Source organism: Hyla sarda, chromosome 3 (assembly GCF_029499605.1).
Source record: "Hyla sarda isolate aHylSar1 chromosome 3, aHylSar1.hap1, whole genome shotgun sequence".
Classification (NCBI taxonomy): domain Eukaryota; kingdom Metazoa; phylum Chordata; class Amphibia; order Anura; family Hylidae; genus Hyla; species Hyla sarda.
This window is the reverse complement of record NC_079191.1, coordinates 238122490-238140942: the sequence shown is the minus strand read 5'-3', so window position 1 is coordinate 238140942 and position 18453 is coordinate 238122490. Positions and strand designations below refer to the sequence as shown.

The following is an 18453-nucleotide window of genomic DNA, read 5'->3' as shown; positions in this document are numbered from 1 at the left end:
ATCATAACTACATGCAGGAAAATGTATACGTTTAAAAATGTCATCTTCTGACCCCTATAACTTTTTTATTTGTCCACGTACAGGGCGGTCTAAGGGCTAATTTTTGGCGCCGTAATCTGAAGTTTTTAACGGTATGATTTTTGTTTTGATTGGACTTTTTGATCACTTTTTAATGGTATAGAAAGTGACCAAAATACGCTTTTTTGGACTTTGGAATTTTTTTGCGCGTACGCCATTGACCGTGCGGTTTGATTAATGATATATTTTATAGTTCGGACATTTACGCACGCGGCGATACCACATATGTTTATTTTTATTTTTTTACACTTATTTTTTTTATGGGAAAAGGGGGGTGATTCAAACTTTTATTAGGGAAGGGGTTAAATGACCTTTATTAACACTTTTTTTTAACATTTTTCTTGCAGTGTTATAGGTCCCATAGGGACCTATAACACTGCACACACTGATCTCCTATTCTGATCACTGGCGTGTATTAACACGCCTGTGATCAGCGTTATCAGTGCTTGACTGCTCCTGCCTGGATCTCAGGGACGGAGCAGTCATTCGTCGATCGGACACCGAGAAGGCAGGTAAGGGCCCTCCCGGTGTCCTGTAAGCTGTTCGGGACGCCGCGATTTCACCGCGGCGGTCCCGAACAGCCCGACTGACTAGCCAGGATACTTTCACTTTCGCTTTAGAAGCGGCGGTCCTTTGGATAGGGGATAAGATGTCTAAGCACCAGAGTACCCCTTTAACCCCTTAAGGACACAGCCCTTTTTTCACCTTAAGGACTGAGCCCTTTTTCGCAATTCTGACTACCGTCACTTTATGCATTAATAACTCTAAGATGCTTTTACCGAATATTCTGATTCTGAGATTGTTTTTTCGTTACATATTCTACTTTATTTTGGTGGTAAATTTTCGGCGTTACTTGCATCCTTTTTTGGTGAAAAATCCCAAAATTTCATGAAAATTTAGCATTTTTCCAACTTGTAAGGAAAATGGATATTCCAAATAAATTTTATTTTTATTCACAAATACAATATGTCCACTTTATGTCGACATCATAAAATGGACATTTTTACTTTTGGAAAAAATTAGAGGGCTTCAAGGTAGAGCAGCAATTTTCAAAAATGTCATGAAAATTGCAAAATCTGAAGGGACAGATGTTACAGAACTACAACTTCCAGCATGCCTGGGCAGTCTAGGCATGCTGAGAGTTGTAGTTTGGCAACATCTGGAGGGCTACCGTTTGGGCACCACTGTAACAGTGGTCTGCAAACTGTGACCCACCAGATGTTGCAAAACTACAACTCCCAGCATGCTCAGACAGCCTTTGGCGACCTTGCTCCTATCCCAGACAGCACTGCGACCTTGCTCCTATCCCTCAGGATGATCGGGGGGTGTCACTGACAGCTACGATCATCCCTATTTTCCGGGTGAACGGGTCACCAGAGACCCGATCAGCCCCGAATAGCAGAAAATCGCATGTCTGAATTGCGATTTTCTGCAATCGCCGACATGGGGGGTGGGGGTGGTGGGGTCGGTCGATGTGCCGGTATGCCCGCTGAATGATTTCAGCAGGCATCTTGGTCCGGTCCCCAGCCGGCTAGAGGCGGGGATCGGAATTCCCACGGGTGTATGCATATGCCCCACATCCTTAAGGACTCGGGATGCAGGGTGTATGCATACGCCCGGCGTCCTGAAGAGGTTAAGTAAGTGACACCTTGTTGGACTCCTGGTCACCCACACTATAATCCAGCGTATTGGGTTTAGTGTGGGTCAACAGGCTGACAGTTTTCCTTTCATTATAATGGGTATTTTTCAAGAGACGCTTTTAATGGAGTATGGTTGCCAAGGTTGCAAGACAGCCCGTCTCAGTTGTACTTTTCTCACTGGACCTAAAACCATGGTACACCATTGAAATGCATTACATACGGGCTGGATACGGCTGGGATACGGGAGCGCCCGGTTTTCACTCCCTCCCTCCCCCAGCCATATATGGTCCCGTAATGCATAAAACCTAATGTGAACCCATCCTAACTCAAACTACACTCCAATAATTTTCCTTTCCAGTTTCACATAAATAAGCTTGTTATTCTCAGCTTTTGAGTTTCTGAGAAGGTAGAACCAATATGGCTGCACTCACTGCAACCAAGCAAGTATATTCAAACATGTATGCCCATTTAGTCATCATTACTGGCTTTAAGCCACAGAATGTACAAAATACATATTACCATTCAATGACTGCAAGCAGGTAGCTTAGTAATTGTAACTGATAATGAATAGCATATAAAATATACAGCTTAAACTACATGAAACTTATGGCTGACTGTCCCAGTTTCCTCCCCCCCCCCCCCCCCCCTCGGTTTAGGTTCCGTAATTGATGCTTGTTAACGGACTACAAACGGTTGTAAAATAATCCCACTGATGTCAATGGGATTTTTTTTTAAAATGATTTCACATCTGTTTGCATTCGTCTGCGCAAATTTCCATTTTCTTTTACGGGAGAAAAGACGGTGCATGCAGTATTTTTTTCTCCAGTCAAAAATACTGATACAGTAAATTTAACATTGAAGTCTATGGAAAATGCATGAGCCTTTAACATCAGCTGTTTGCATCCATTTTTTCAATCTTTTCTTTGATCCGTTTTTTACTTCTGAGCATGCTCAGGACAAAAAAAAATGTTTTTTGGTTTATTAACTGAATAACGTATACAAACGGATAGCATCCGTTTGCATCAGTTATTGTCCTTTTTTTAACGTCAGTTTTCATTTTTGACGAGAAAAGAATGGGACGGGTCAAGATGGCCGTGTGAATGCAGCCTTTGCAAGTTACAGTATGTACAATGGATAAAAGTTTAGAAGTGTTTTCACAACAGAATAAAATGTAAATAATGTCACATATAAATATAAACTAGGTTAAGCCTTTGCCTTCCTTGCAAGCGTCATTTATGAAAACAAGCTGTGAAAATATAATCTAATGTGGGTGTCTCTGCACTTTGTTAGGTTTAAACCTTAGGTCTAGAATGTTATGCTTAAATGAAAAATCAACAATCACAGAGGAAACTGGGGTATAAAAGGTATTTTATTGCCCCATACCATGCTAAACAAAAGGCTTTTACAGAAACATAGCCATTATAAGTGAATGCCAAAACTAAAAGCTTAAGAGCTCAGATGCTATGCTAACATTCAGCTTGGCCCCAGAAAGTAGTACTGCCCCCACACAGTAATAATTTTTATCCCCAAGTAACACCTCCTATGTGCCCAAAGTGTGTGTAAAGCAAAAATTCCAAAGTGTTTACAAATGTGTAAAACCGAACATACAGTATATGTGTTGGGAAAATTATATTTTTATATCTATGTTCACTGTATTCTTTATATATGATGCTTATCTAAGATGTTGCGGGCTTATTTCTTGTGTTAATTAACGCTAATCTTAGTTTCGGCCAGCACCCAGTGATGCTTAAAACTATGCAACTGACCTTGAGTAGGAGAATAATAAGCTCTGTTATATTAGGGGCACTGTGATTGGCAATAAAGCTACCTATGCATCATGAGCCACCAGAGTGCCTTTAGCCAATCAGCTCACACTGAATATGTTACTATAGAAGAGACAAACGCCTGACTTTGGGTGGGATTCTGCTGCTGAATTGTTTGGCTGTAAGATTTCCCGTCTGTATCGATACAGCTGTAATAAAACTGCCTTCTAATCAAGACGACTGGAGTTGACTGATCAGGGAAAGAAATAGATTCTAACAACATGTTTAATTCTAAAGCTCATGAAGCACACACATCTCTACTACCTGCTTATGAGGACATTTTCATATGCTAATAAAAAGAAAGAGCCCCTAGTGTCTCAACGCTTCCCACACACTATTTCTCACAAGGGCATGGCATTAAAAAGTTCATTAGGATTTAGCAGTTACTTTTGATGCGTGGCACAGCTAAGTGTGTGTAGCTTTCCCTGTCTTCTTTCTGTGTGAAAAAAATGTTCTGATGCACCAGAGAGCTGTCCCCCAACGCATAGAGGAGGAGACGGGGAGAAGGAATCAGGATGTGCCACTGCCACATTATGAACAGGGTCAGAGCAGTCCAGTAAACCTTAGTGTGGTGGTGGGGGAATTGGGGCACGCTGGCTTAGGGGCAGGGAGGTGCACAAGACATTTGGCGGGACAGGGGCTAAAGTTTAACAAAAAAGGGAGAAAAAAAAAAATAAAGTTTTTCTCATAATTATTTAGTTTAAATTACTATATAAGATGCCACACAGCTAAGTATCCCCAATAAGCTACTGCCCATTAAGTGAGTGGCGATGTAAACTGTGTATACATTGCTAGTCACCAGGGGAGTAGATGGGGGTTTAGAAACAAAAAATAATACCTCCACACCAGGACATATATGAAAACTGCAGTGACTAAATATCATACTGTTAGGATATAAAAATATATTATATATATATATATATATATATATATATATATATACACACACACACACAGACCAATATCACCAGTAACACCACTATACAAGAGATACATAATTTAGCCACACTATGACCACGTTCATTACAATTCATAGTGATGGGATAATACCACATACTGAATAAAAACCACTGTACACGGACCAATATTCCTCTACACAGTGCCCATATAGTGGTGACCCCGGCTGTACACAGAAGCTGTAGACTGTATAAAAGGTTAAATAAAGGGTAATCGCACCTCCATAAAATAAAAATCCTACTTACCTTCCCACTGATCCAGAGCTAAAACTGGGCCATTTTTATCCTCTTGTCAGGGCTCCATCACAAGGAAGAGCTCAGGGCCATCTCCAGGAGGCTGCACATCATGGCATAATGTAATTGCATGTGGCCTGAGGCATAAGCATGCACTTTTGTGCTACACTGCAGAAGCAGGAAGTCCTGTTACAAATGAACTTCCTGCTCCTGTACATTACTGAGTGGCATATATTGTATGCATTGCTAGATATTTTACATTTATTATGGGGGATAGCAAATTAAATTATAGGTGGTCAATGTATACGGTTGTATATGGTTTTCAAATACAAAACCTTATATCGAAACCGTATAGCAAAATCCTGATGTTTAAGCACGCTAACACAGGTGGCAACAAAGCACAGCTCAACTTTAATTATTATAACCTATGCCTCTGTGAATTATATATATATGACAATGATCATGAATTTTCCTCTCATCTCTGATGTTGCCTATTTTCCTAGTAGGAGTTGCCATTTTCTTTATTCCTTTGTTCCTTATTAACAATTATATTTTTGATGTTAACCTGTTGCCGTCTAAGGACAAGCCGGCTCGTCTTGAGACGGCAACCGTTTTATGGCGCAGGCTCCCGACTCGCGAGACCCCGTCATACTGGCCTGCCCCCAGCTGATTCCTGTAGGTAGGGGCTGGCGTTAATAGCCGACATGCGGCTTTTGCAGCGGGCGGTTACTAACCCTTTAGATCGCCGCTGTCAAGGGGGGAAGTGGGGGGATAGGGCGATCCACTGCTGAGGTAGCCGGAGGACTTACCTCATGTCCTATGCCGTCTTCTGCGCTGTGAATGATAAAGCCTGCCAGGACCAGGCCTTCTCAATCAAGCACAGAGCACACAGATCAACGTGGTTCTATGAAACCACATTGATCTGTATGAGGAATCTAATGATTCCTCCTAAAAGTCATCTAAGTGGACTAAAAGTGTATATAAAAAAATAAAAAAATAAAAATTTAAAAAACAAAACAAAAACATTAACCCCCTTCCATATAAAAAATATGTAACCATAAAAAAAAATAAACATGTGGTATTGCCGCGTAAATGTCCGGACCATAAAAATATATTGTTAAACCACACGTTCAATGGCGTACGCAAAAAAAAATTCGAAATTCTAAAATTGCAGATTTTTGGTCAGTTTTTATATCATGAAAAAATGAATAAAAAGAGATCAAAAAGACTGAAATACAAAAATGGTACCTCTAAAAACTTCAGATCATGGCGCAAAATAATTAGCCCTGATACCGCCACGTACACGGAAAAATTAAAAAGTTATAGGGGTCAGAAAATGACAATTTTAAACCTATTAATTTTTGTGCATGTAGTTATGATTGTTTTTTTTTCCCCAGAAGTACGACAATATCAAATCTAAATAAGTATGGTATCATTTTGTCATACAATGATTTTTTTTTTTGTTTCACAATAGATTTTTGGGTAAAATGACTGATGTCATTACAAAGTAGAATTGGTGGTGCAAAAAATAAGCCATCATATGGATTTTTAGGTGCAAAATTGAAAGGGTTATGATTTTTAAAAGGTAAGGAGGAAAAACTAAAGTGCAAAAAATATTTTACCCTAATTTTCAGTTTATTGCACATCATTTTTTAGGATCAGTAGAGATTCTAACAACTTTGAAGTCTCCCAAAATGACTTTTTGCTTGGTAAACACTAAAGTAGTATGTCGACACATTGGTTAATCAACAGAGAGCAGTATACAGTCACTCACCGCTCTTGTCTCATATAGAATCAACTTCTGAATACCACTTATGATGGGAGCAGCAAGAGGCATCCTAATGACAGAATTGCTCCACCGTTACTTGTATCTGAAACGTAAAACAAATTGCATTAAGGGTGCATTCCTATAAAAGGATTAAGAGAAAAGTTCAAATAGAAATTTTAATTGACTATAATACTGCAAGTAAAATAAATACACCTCCTAAGACTAAGTGCTTTCCTTAGACACCAGTAAGATCAATATGAGTAGGGTCACACCTAGGGATCGACCGATTATCGGTATGGCCGATATTATCGTCCGATAATCACGATTTTGGGCATTATCGGTATCGGCAATTACCTTGCCGATAAGCCGATAATGCCCCGCCCCCCGCACCGCGACCACCCCCCACCCGCCGCACCACGACCGCCCCCCGACCCACCGCACCGCGTCGCACCCCCCACCGTAGTGCTGGGCGGTATACCGGTATGGATTTTTGCCCATACCGCTATACCGGTCGGGCCCCTCCCCCACCCTCCGAGTCAATAAAAAAAAAAAATGTAACTTACCCGTAATGGGGGTGGTCCGGGCCATCCATCCTTCCTTCCTGTAGTGTCCGGCGACATTCCTGGTGGAGGGTGAACCGGTCCGGGCTGTCCTTCTCCGGGGGTCATCTTCTCCACTCCGGGCAGGCTCCGGCCTAGTATGCTGCATAGACGCCGCTACGCCGTGACGTCAGGTGCCTCACTGCGCACGGGCGTCACTGTGCAGCGGCGTCTATGCAGCGTACTAGGCCTGAGCCTGCCCGGAGTGGAGAAGATGATCCCCGGAGAAGAAGGACAGCCCGGACTGGTTCACCCTCCACCCGGAATGCCGCCGGACACTACAGGAAGGATGGATGACCTGGACCACCCTGACAGGTAGGGGGGAGAGAAGCGGGTGGTGGCGGCGGCCTATGGCACCGCAAAAGCCACTGCAGTGCATTGATTTAAAGCGCCCGCTTTAAATCAACGTTCTGCAGCGGTGTCGAGGGGGGATAAATAGCCCATAACCGGAATATCGGTATAAGTAATCGGCTATCGGCCCTAACCTCCACCGATTATCGGCCCTAAAAAAACGATATCGGTCGATACCTAGTCACACCATACGTATAACTTAAAGAAATATACAGAATTGATTTATAATAATTTAATGTGGGTAGAAGTTTAATTGATATACAAAAATCTAACCCCTTGCTGACTGTCCATTAACTTTTCTGGGAAGTTGGATGTTAAATGTGCAAAGATATTTATTAACAGGTAATCGTGGTTGCCAGGTAGCTGCAATGAGCTCTGGGGGTCTTCGAAGACTAAGATAAAGTTTTAAGTGAGTGTCTCGAGGCTGCAGTTCCCCTGTAATGCATTAAAAACTTTCAGCCAGAGTTCATGTCTCCATGTCTTCCAGCCTCCATGAATTGGGTATCATTTTAATCGTATGGACCTACAGAATAAATATAAGGTGTCATTTTTAACGAAAAATGCACAGCGAATGTTAGCCATACCAGAATTAGATATGAATAACTGGATTGAAGCAGGTCTAGACACCTTTTCACATTTGTTCGACGGACAGGTGCTTCGCACATTTGAACAGTTAAGACAATCTTACTCACTGACACAAAAAAGATTTCTATAAATATCTCCAAATTAGACACTACATTCACTCACATTCCAATGCTCAATGGTTCTATAACGCAAACATATACAAAATATTCTCACAACGTCATAAGGGACTAAAACCAATATATAACCTCTTAGATGTCTCTCACCCCCTCCCCACATATACACCAATTCAGGCTTGGGGAAGAGACTTATCTTGCTCTATATCAGCTCAAGAGTGGCAAAAAGCATCTATATGGCTCCATAGGTCGTTACCATGTGTTACTCAGTTTGAAGCAGCTATTAAAACAAGATACCGTTGGTATATGACACCTGACAGATTAGCACACATTTACTCTGATGCTTCTCTCCTTTGCTGGAGGAACTGTGGTGAAAAAGAGACGATTTACCACATTTTGTCGTCCTGTCCCTATATAACTTCATATTGGCATAATGTTGGCAATCTTGTCTCTGACATCTGTGGAATCCATGTTACTATTACACCGGCCCTAGCTCTCTTACTAATTGGTGTACATGACATACCCCCACTTCTTCGCCCCATACTATGTAAGATATCGGTCCTCGCAAAGTTGGTGGTGACCAGATACTGGAAATCCACGACTATCCCTGGTATTTCAGAACTACATAACTTATTGAACCACTCATACCTGAGTGAAAGGGCTATGGTATTTAACACAGATAGTATTCCGCAAATATTAACTAATTGGCTACCTTGGGTTGAGTCACCCTATGCTTCTCGAATTGCTTGACTTTTACCTTGCTATTCTTAACTAGTGATCTCATGTGTACAGGTGCCTCCCCCCCCCCTCCCCTTTTTTCTTTCTTTCCCCTCCCCCCCATCTCCACTTCCCTCTTCCCTTCCTGGTTTAGATTTCATTGATTAAACTTGATTCTATGTTATATCCTTGTGGTTATCCAACAATTGGGAACCGATTGCATTGTGAGGTCCGAAGGGGGCTGTTATTTTGAATGTAACAAAGCCTACAGTATCATTTGAGATGCATAGTGCCTTATTGGATATTGACCTCATGTTTTACATGTATGTTTGCATGAACGCTTATTACAAGATTCTTTGTAACATCTGTATTGTTCAATTTGTTTGTGATAAAAAACTTCAATAAAAAGTTTGAAACAGAAAAGTGCACTGCGTAGAAATGTAAGCCGCCAAAAAATATAAAATGGCAGGATTTTTTCAACTTTTTCCCACAGATGTTTTGTTTCACCATAGATTTTTTTGTGAAATGTTTGAAGTCATTACAAGGTAAAACCGGTAGTGCAAAAAACAAGCCCTCATATAGGTCTGTAGGTGGAAAACTGAAAGCGTTATGATTTAAAGAAGGTGAGGAGGAAAAAATAAAAATGCAAAAAGTGAAAGTTGCTGGTAGCTCAGTGGAGCTTACCCAACCCCTGAAACCTGATCGCAGGGGTTTGGTGAGCTAAAATTACAGAGGAGGGTCCCCTTACCTGGTTAGCTAGGCTGTACCAGTAGATCACTGATCGCATTGTGTAATACTATGCCATACTGGCGCATAGCAAATGTGGTACCAATATTTAAAAAGGGAACAAAAAGTGACCCCGGGAATTATAGGCCTGTTAGTTCAAACAGTGTTGTATGTAAATTGTTAAAGAGTTTTCTAAGAGATGCTATTTTGATATATCTTAATAAAAATAAAACGTATGACCCCATATCAGCATGGCTTTATGAGGGATCGGGCCTGTCAAACTAACCTGATCAGCTTTTATGAGGAGGGGAGCTCCAGACTGGACCAGGGGCAATCGCTGGATGTCGTATATCTGGATTTTTCCAAAGCATTTGATACGGTGCCTCATAAAAGGTTGGTGCATAAAATAAGAAGGATGGGGCTGAGAGAGAATGTGTGTAAGTAACTGGCTCAGTGATAGGAAACAGAGGGTTACTAATGGTACTTATTCTGATTGGGTGACTGTTACTAGTGGGGTACAACAAGGGTCAGTCTTGGGTCCTGTTCTGTTTAATATATTTATAAATGACCTTGTAGAGGGGTTGAATAGTAAAGTAACAATCTTTGCAGATGATACTAAACTCTGTAAAGCGGTAAACACAATAGAGGACAGGGCACTAGGGATCGACCGATATCGTTTTTTAAGGGCCGATACCGATAATCGGTGGAGGTTAGGGCAGATAGCCGATAACTGATACCGATATTCCGGTATAAGTTATCGGCTATTTACCCCCCCCGCGACACCGCTGCAGATCATTGATTTAAAGGGGGCGCTGTAAATCAATGCACTGCAGTGGCTTTTGCGGTGCCATAGGCCGCAGCCGCCACCTGCTTCTCTTCCCCTGCCTGTCCGGGGGTCCTGAGACCTATCACCACCACCTCTCCCCCTGCCGCACCGCAACCGCTGCCACCATATCCGCCCCCCCGACCCGCGACTGACCCCCGGGCATTTCACAGTATTTTTTTTTTTTTTTTTTACATTGAGACTTGCATTGAGGTGGCGTAGCGGAACTAAATGATTTGAACACTGGGGCAGTGGAGTATCCTTTTAAATAGATGCAACAAACAACCCTACAGCCTCCAGCTGTTGCAAAACTACAACTCCCAGCATGTTGGACTATATAGTAGTGTATAGTATAGGTCAGTGTTTCCCAACTAGGGGTGCCTCCAGCTGTTGCAAAACTACTACTCCCAGCATGCCTGTACAGCCGTTGGCTGTCCGGGCATGCTGGGAGTTGTAGTTTTGCAAAAGCTGGAGGGCCTACTGTAGGTATAGTATATTATACAGACCCCTGTCCATCCCAGAACCCTGACTCACCTTTCCAGTTGCTGCAGGGACCGTCCGGGGAGGGTGGTCCGGGCCATTCATCCTTCCTGTAGTGTCCGGCGGCATTCCGGGTGGAGGGTGAACCGGTCCAGGCTGTCCTTCTCCGGGGGTCCTCTTATCCACTCCGGACAGGCTCCGGCCTAGTAACGCTGCATAGACGCCGCTGCGCAGCGACGCACCTGACGTCACGGCGTAGCGGCATCTATGCAGCGTACTAGGCCGGTTCCTGTCCGGAGTGGAGAAGAGGACCCCCGGAGAAGGACAGCCCGGACCGGTTCACCCTCCACCCCCATGCCGCCGGACACTACAGGAAGGATGGATGGCCCGAACCACCCCCATTACGTGTAAGCTTAATTTTTTTTTATTGACTCGGAAGGTGGGGGAGGGGCCCGACCGGTATAGTGGTATGGGCAAAAATCCTTACCGTGGGAGAAAAAAAAAAACGGTATCCGGTTCATACCGGTATACCGCCCAGCACTACGGTGGGGGGTGCGACGCGGTGGGTCGGTCGCGGTGCAGTGCGGCGGGTCGGTCGTGGTGCAGTGAGGGCGGTGCGGGGCATTATCGGCAAGGTAGTTGCCGATACGATAATGCCCAAAATCGTGATTATCGGCCGATAATATCGGCCATACCGATAATCGGTCGATCCCTACAGGGCACTGTTACAAATGGATCTGGATAGGTTGGAGGCTTGGGCTGGGAAGTGACAGATTAGGTTCAACACTGATAAATGCAAGGTAATGCACATGGGGAGGAAAAATCCGGCCTAGAATTATGTATTAAATGGGAGCACACTAGGGACGACTGACGTGGAAAAGGACTTGGGAGTTTTAGTTAACAGTAAATTTAGCTGAAGTGACCAGTGTCGGGCAGCTGCTGCCAAGGCAAATAAAATCATGGGGTGCATCAATAGGGGCATAGATGCCCACGACAAGGAAATAATTCTACCACTGTACAAATCACGTCAGACCACACATAGAATACTGTGTACAGTACTGGGCACCAGTGTACAATATAGATACAGTGGAGCACAGACAGGGGTTCTTTACTGTAAGAGCAGTGAGACTGTGGAATTCTCTCCCGGAGGAGGTGATCATGGGGAACTCTGTAAAAGAATTTAAAAAGGGGTCTGGATGCATTCTTGGCAAGTAAGAACATTGCTGGTTATGAATATTAGAATTATAGGGACAGAACGTTGATCCAGGGATTTATTCTGACTGCCATATTTGGAGTCAGGAAGGAATTTTTTTACCTCTAGTATGAGGTTTTTTTGCCCTCCTCTGGATTAACTCAGTAGGGACTCATTAGGGATATAGGTTGAACGTGATGGACTCTGGTCTTTTTTCAACCTTATGAACTATGTTACTATGTTACTCACCTACTGGAAGGAGGGGAGACCTACATAGGCTTGCATTAAGGGGGCGGAGGGTGACATCACTATGCTCCGTCCCCGTGATCGCCAGTAATCAGACCTGGAGCGAGCACGCTCCGGGCACTGATTCTAACGAGGTGTGGCGTGGAAGATCACGGGGGTCCCCAGCGACGGGACTCCCGCGATCAGGCATCTTATCCCCTATCCTTTGGATAGGGGATAAGATGACTTAGCGCCGGAGTACCCCTTTAAATACCAGGATGTCAGGGTGTAACTGTACGCCCTTGGTCCTGGACAGGTTAAACAAATGGCTGAACAAAGGCAATGCATTTTAAATTTTGTAAAAGTGACTAAAGCTACAGTGGGCAAAAAAGTATTTAGTCAGCCACCAATTGTGCAAGTTCTCCCACTTAAATAGATGAGGCCTTTAATTTTTATCATAAATATACCTCAACTATGAGATACATAATGAGAAAAAATTATCCATAAAATCACATTGTCTGATTTTTAAATAATTTATTTGCAAATTATGGTGGTCAAACGTTTCTGTAAGTCTTTACAAGGTTTTCACACACTGTTGCTGGTATTTTGGCCCATTCCTCCATGCAGATCTCCACTAGAGCAGTGAAACCTCCAAAGGTTTTCTATGGGGGTGAGATCTGGAGACTGGCTAGGCCACTCCAGGACCTTGAAATGCTTCTTACAAAGCCACTTCTTCGTTGTCTGGATGGTGTGTTCTGGATCATTGTCACGCTGACAGACCCACCATGTTTCATCTTCAATGCCCTTACTGATGGAAGGAGGTTTTCACTCAAAATCTCATGATACATGGCCCCATTCATTCTTTCCTTTACACGGACCAGTCGTCCTGGTCCATTAACAGAAAAACAGTCCAAAAAACAAAGCATGTTGTTTCCACCTCCATGCTTCACAGTAGGTATGGCGTTCTTTGGATGCAACTCAGCATTCCTTCTCCTCCAAACACAACAAGTTTTTACCAAAAAGTTCTACTTTGTTTTCATCTGACCATATGACATTCTCCCAATACTCTTCTGGATCACCCAAATGCTCTCTAGCAATCTTCAGACGGGCCTGGACATGTACTGGCATAAGCAGGGTTACACGTCTGGCACTGCACGATTTGAGTCCATGGAGGCGTAGTGTGTTACTGATGGTAGCCTTTGTTACTTGGGTCCCAGCTCTCTGCAGGTCATGCACTAGGTCCCCCCGTGTGGTTCTGGAAGTTTTGCTCACCGTTCTCGCGATTATTTTGACACCACGAGGTGAGATCTGGCATGAAGCCCCAGATCAAGGGAGATTATCAGTGCTCTTGTATGTCTTCCATTTTATAATAATTGCTCCCACAGTTGATTTCTCACACCAAGCTGCTTGCTTATTGCAGATTCAGTTTTCCCAGCCTGGTGCAGGCCTACAATTTTGTTTCGGGTGTCCTTTAACAGCACTTTGGTCTTGGCCATAGTGGAGTTTGGAGTGTAACTGTGCGGTTGTGGACATGTGTCTTTTATACTGATAAGTTCAAACAGGTGCCATTAATACAGGTAACAAGTGGAGGACAGAGGAGATTTTTAAAGAAGTTACAGGTCTGTGAGAAATCTTGCTTGTTTGTAGGTGACAAAATACTTATTTTCCACAATCATTTGCAAATAAAATTCTTTAAAAATCAGACTGAAATTTTATGGATTTTTTTCTCATGTCTCTCATAGTTGAGGTATACCTATGATGGAAATTACAGGCCTCTCATCTTTTTAAATGGGCACTGTCATGAACTTTCTTTTTTATATGTTGTAGTACTGATGTACTACAACATATTTCTAATATACTTTATTTATTTATTTTTTTTAAACCTTTATTTTTATTTTGAAAGCCGGCCACTAGTGGTCTCCCTCCTAGTGGCCGGCTGCAGCCTGGCGTGACGTCACACCTGAATTCGGACTGATGCCGGACAGGCAATCGGTCCGAATTCATTCAGCCTGCGTTCGCTCCCTGCCTGTCAATCAGACAGGCGGGAGAGAGCGCACTGGCTCCCTGGCCTCAGACGCCGGCCACTCCTCCCGCACCATGTCGCTTCTGCCCCTGCATGCCAACCTTACACTCCCTGGCCTCACACCAGGTAGACAAAAAGGCATTTATAATATGTTAAAAAAAAAAAATTAAGGCAGGGAGGGGGTTAGGGATAGATGGGCAATAGGCAGGGACAGAAAAGAAGAAAAAAAAAGATGGTGGGAGCTACTCTTTAAGTGGGAGAACGTGCACAATTGGTGGCTGACAAAATACTTTTTTGCCCCACTGTACATATACCCCAAGACAAATAAAAACATATAAAAACTACAGCTAGTCGTTCAAACAATAAGGCATCATACAGCTGAAATTACACCAAAAATTTTTTTAGATATTATAGTAACAACAAAAAACGTGGTCTCAAATGGCTGGAGGTGCTCAACCCCAAATGCAGTTGTGCATTTATACTGGGGGAGCAGATCCTGCCCTTGTAGTCCGTTGCTAGGGGCGATCCCCCACATAACAATGCATACAATGGAGAATGCCTGCAGCGGACTACAAGTGCCACAATAGAATCCTACACCAGATAAACAGTGTGGATGTGTAACAATTAGAATAATACAATACAGAAATTTAGGTGCACTACTGTGGTAGATGTATACAATGACATTGGCTATCCCTCAACACTGATGTTAAAATTGAGACATTCACCAGTGTATCCTTATATGAATGACACACCAGTGCTTTACACGCACAGGTAGGTTAGCGTTAGGTCCCGTGCCATTTGAGAAACCTTGGCATTGGTGTGCGGGCTCTGGTGTGTCCTTCATATAAGGATACACTGGCGAATGTCTCAATTTTAACATCAGTGTTGAGGGATAGCCAATGTCATTGTATACATCTACCACAGTAGTGCACCTAAATTTCTGTATTGTATTATTCTAATTGTTACACATCCACACCGTTTATCTGGTGTAGGATTCTATTGTGGCACTTGTAGTCCACTGCAGGCATCCTCCATTATATGCATTTTTATGCTGGGGATCGCCCCTAGCAAAGGACTACAAGGGCAGGATCTGCTCCCCCAGTATAAATGATCATTTACATGATCATTAACATTTTATTTTAATAGTTCGGACATTTACACACGCGGCGATACCAAATATGTCTATAAAATAAATTTTTTACGCTTTTTGGGGGTAAAATAGGAAAAAACGGACGTTTTACTTTTTTATTGGGGGAGGGGATTTTTCACTTTTTTTTTACTTTTACTTTTACTTTTTTTTTTTTTTACACTTGAATAGTCCCCATAGGGGACTATTCATAGCAATACCATGATTGCTAATACTGATCTGTTCTATGTATAGGACATAGAACAGATCAGTGTTATCGGCGATCTTCTGCTCTGGTCTGCTCGATCTCAGACCAGAGCAGGAGACGCCGGGAGCCGGCCGGAGGAAGGTGAGGGGACCTCCGTGCGGCGTTCTGAATGATCGGATCCCCGCAGCAGCGCTGCGGGCGATCCGATCATACATTCAAATCGCGCACTGCCGCAGATGCCGGGATCTGTATTGATCCCGGCACCTGAGGGGTTAATGGCGGATGCCCGCGAGATCGCGGGCGTCAGCCATTGCCGGCGGGTCCCTAGCTGCAATCAGCAGCCGGGATCAGCCGCGCATGACACGGGCATCGCTCCGATGCCCGCGGTTATGCACAGGACGTAAAAGTACATCCTGGTGCGTTAAGTACCACCGCACCAGGACGTACATTTATGTACTGCGTCCTTAAGGGGTTAAAGGGGTACTCCGGTGAAAACCTTTTTTCTTTTAAATCAACTGGTGGCAGAAAGTGAAACATATTTGTAAATTACTTCTATTAAAAAATCTTAATCCTTCCAGTACTTATTAGCTGCTGAATGCTACAGAGGAAATTCCTTTCTTTTTGGCACACTGATGACATCACGAGCACAGTGCTCTCTGCTGACATCTCTGTCCATTTTTGCAACCATGCATAGCAGATGTATGGTAAGGGCAGCATGGTGGCTCAGTGGTTAGCATTGCTGCCTTGCAGTGCTGGGGACTTGGGTTCAAATCCCACTAAGGACAACAATAAATAAAGCATTATTATTATAATAACGTCAGCAGAGAGAACTGTGCTCGTGATGTCATCAGAGAGCATTCCAAAAAGAAAAGAATTTCCTCTGTAGTATTCAGCAGCTAATAAGTACAGGAAGGATTAGGATTTTTTAATAGAAAGTAATTTACAAATCTGTTTAACTTTCTGCCACCAGTTGATTTAAAAGTAAAAAGGTTTTCACCGGAGCACCCCTTTAAGGACTGAGCCCTTTTTCGTAATTCTGAATACCGTCGCTTTATGAATTAATAACGGGAAAACGATTTTACCAAATATTCTGATTCTGGCGCTACTTGCATCTTTTTTGGTGAAAAATCCCAAAATTTCATGAAAATTTTGAAAATGTAGCATTTTTCTAACTCTGAAGCTCTCTACTTGTAAGGAAAATGGATATTCACAATACATTTTATTTTTTTCACAAATACAATATGTGCACTTTATGTTGGCATCATAAAATGGACATATTTTTGCTTTTGCTTTTCAAAGTAGAGCAGCAATTTTCAAAAAATTCATGAAAATTGCTATATCTAAAGGGACAGATGTTACAGAACTACAACTCCCAGCATGCCTGGGAAGTCCAGTCATGCTGAGAGTTGTAGTTTGGCAACATCTGGAGGGCTACTGTTTGAGCACCACTGTAACAGTGGTCTCCAAACTGTGACCCTCCAGATGTTGCAAAATTACAACTCCCAGCATGCCCAGACAGCCTTTGGCTGTCTGGGCATGCTGGGAGTTGCAGTTTGGCCTTCCTAGTGGTTGCCACAGTAAAGATCGTCTTACTTTCAATTCCGTCCCCCCCCCCCCCCCCACCCCCCACCGACGATTCCCTACCTGAGCCAGGATCCCACAGTCTTCAGCGAAGATCCCGGGTCCCCAGGCATCTTTTCCTGCAGGTACGGCCTCCATCTTCTTCCCACGATTCCCTCGACATCCAGGGGCGGGCAGAATGGGGGTTGCCATGGCAACCCCGTCCTGAGCTGCCATTGGTCAGAACTCCGTTCTGCTAATGGCAGGGGATAGGAGGAGATTGCAGCTCTGCGACCTCACTCCTATCCCTTAGACTGATCGGGGCTGTCGCTTACAACTCCGATCAGCCCTATTTTCCGGGTGATCGGGTCACCAGAGACCTGATCAGCCCAGAATTGCAGAAAATCGCATGTCTGAATTGACATGCGATTTTCTCCGATCGCCGACATGGGGGGGGGGGGGGTCTCAGGACCCCCCTGGGCGATGTGACGGGATGCAAGCTGAATGATTTCAGCAGGCATCCCGATCCGGTCCCCAACCGGCTAGCAGCGGGGACCGGAATTCCCACGGGCGTATCCATACGATCTCAGTCCTTAAGGACTCGGGATGCAGGGCGTATGCATACGCCCTGTGTCCTGAACAGGTTAACAAAAATTCGTCAAACACCTGTGGGGTGTTAAGGCTCACTATACCCTTTGTTACGTTCAGTGAGGGGTGTAGTTTCCAAAATGGGGTCACATGTGGGTGTTTTTTGTGTTTATGTCAGAACCGCTGTAACGATCAGCCACCCCTGTGCAAATCACCTCAAATGTACCTGGTGCTCTCTCACTCCTGAGCCTTGTGTGCCCGCAGAGCATTTTACGTCCACATATGGGGTATTTCCATACTCAGGAGAAAATGCGTAAAACTTTTTTTTACATTTTACCTCTTGTGAAAATGAGTGTAAAAAAAAAAAAAATTTTTAAAATTAAAAATAAAAACATTTTTTTTTACAATAACATGCTGGAGTAGACCTCAACTTCACCTTTTCTTAAGGGGTAAAAGGAGAAAAAGCCCCCCAAAATTTGTTAGGCAATTTCTCCTGAGTAAAGAAATACCCCATATGTGGCCCTAAACTGTTGCCTTGAAATACGTCAGGGCCCCTGAAGTGAGAGAGCGCCATGCGCATTGGAGGCCTGAATAAGGGATTTGCATAGTTACGGACCCGGATGCAAGAATTACACTTG

The 18453-nt window shown here is 43.5% G+C and overlaps 1 protein-coding gene across 7 annotated transcripts in view; it reads right to left on the bottom strand.

Moving 5' to 3' along the window:
• Positions 1–18453, bottom strand: part of FIG4 (FIG4 phosphoinositide 5-phosphatase) — a 653436-nt gene that overhangs the window by 596686 nt on the left and 38297 nt on the right. For all 7 annotated transcript variants that reach the window (XR_008891311.1, XR_008891312.1, XM_056566306.1 and 4 more), the window contains exon 2: positions 6506–6602. Coding sequence is in view for 5 of the 7 variants with exons in the window: in XM_056566306.1 (XP_056422281.1) it covers positions 6506–6568 (63 nt within the window). In the remaining 2 variants the exon portion in view is untranslated. The remainder of the gene's footprint in view (positions 1–6505; positions 6603–18453) is intronic.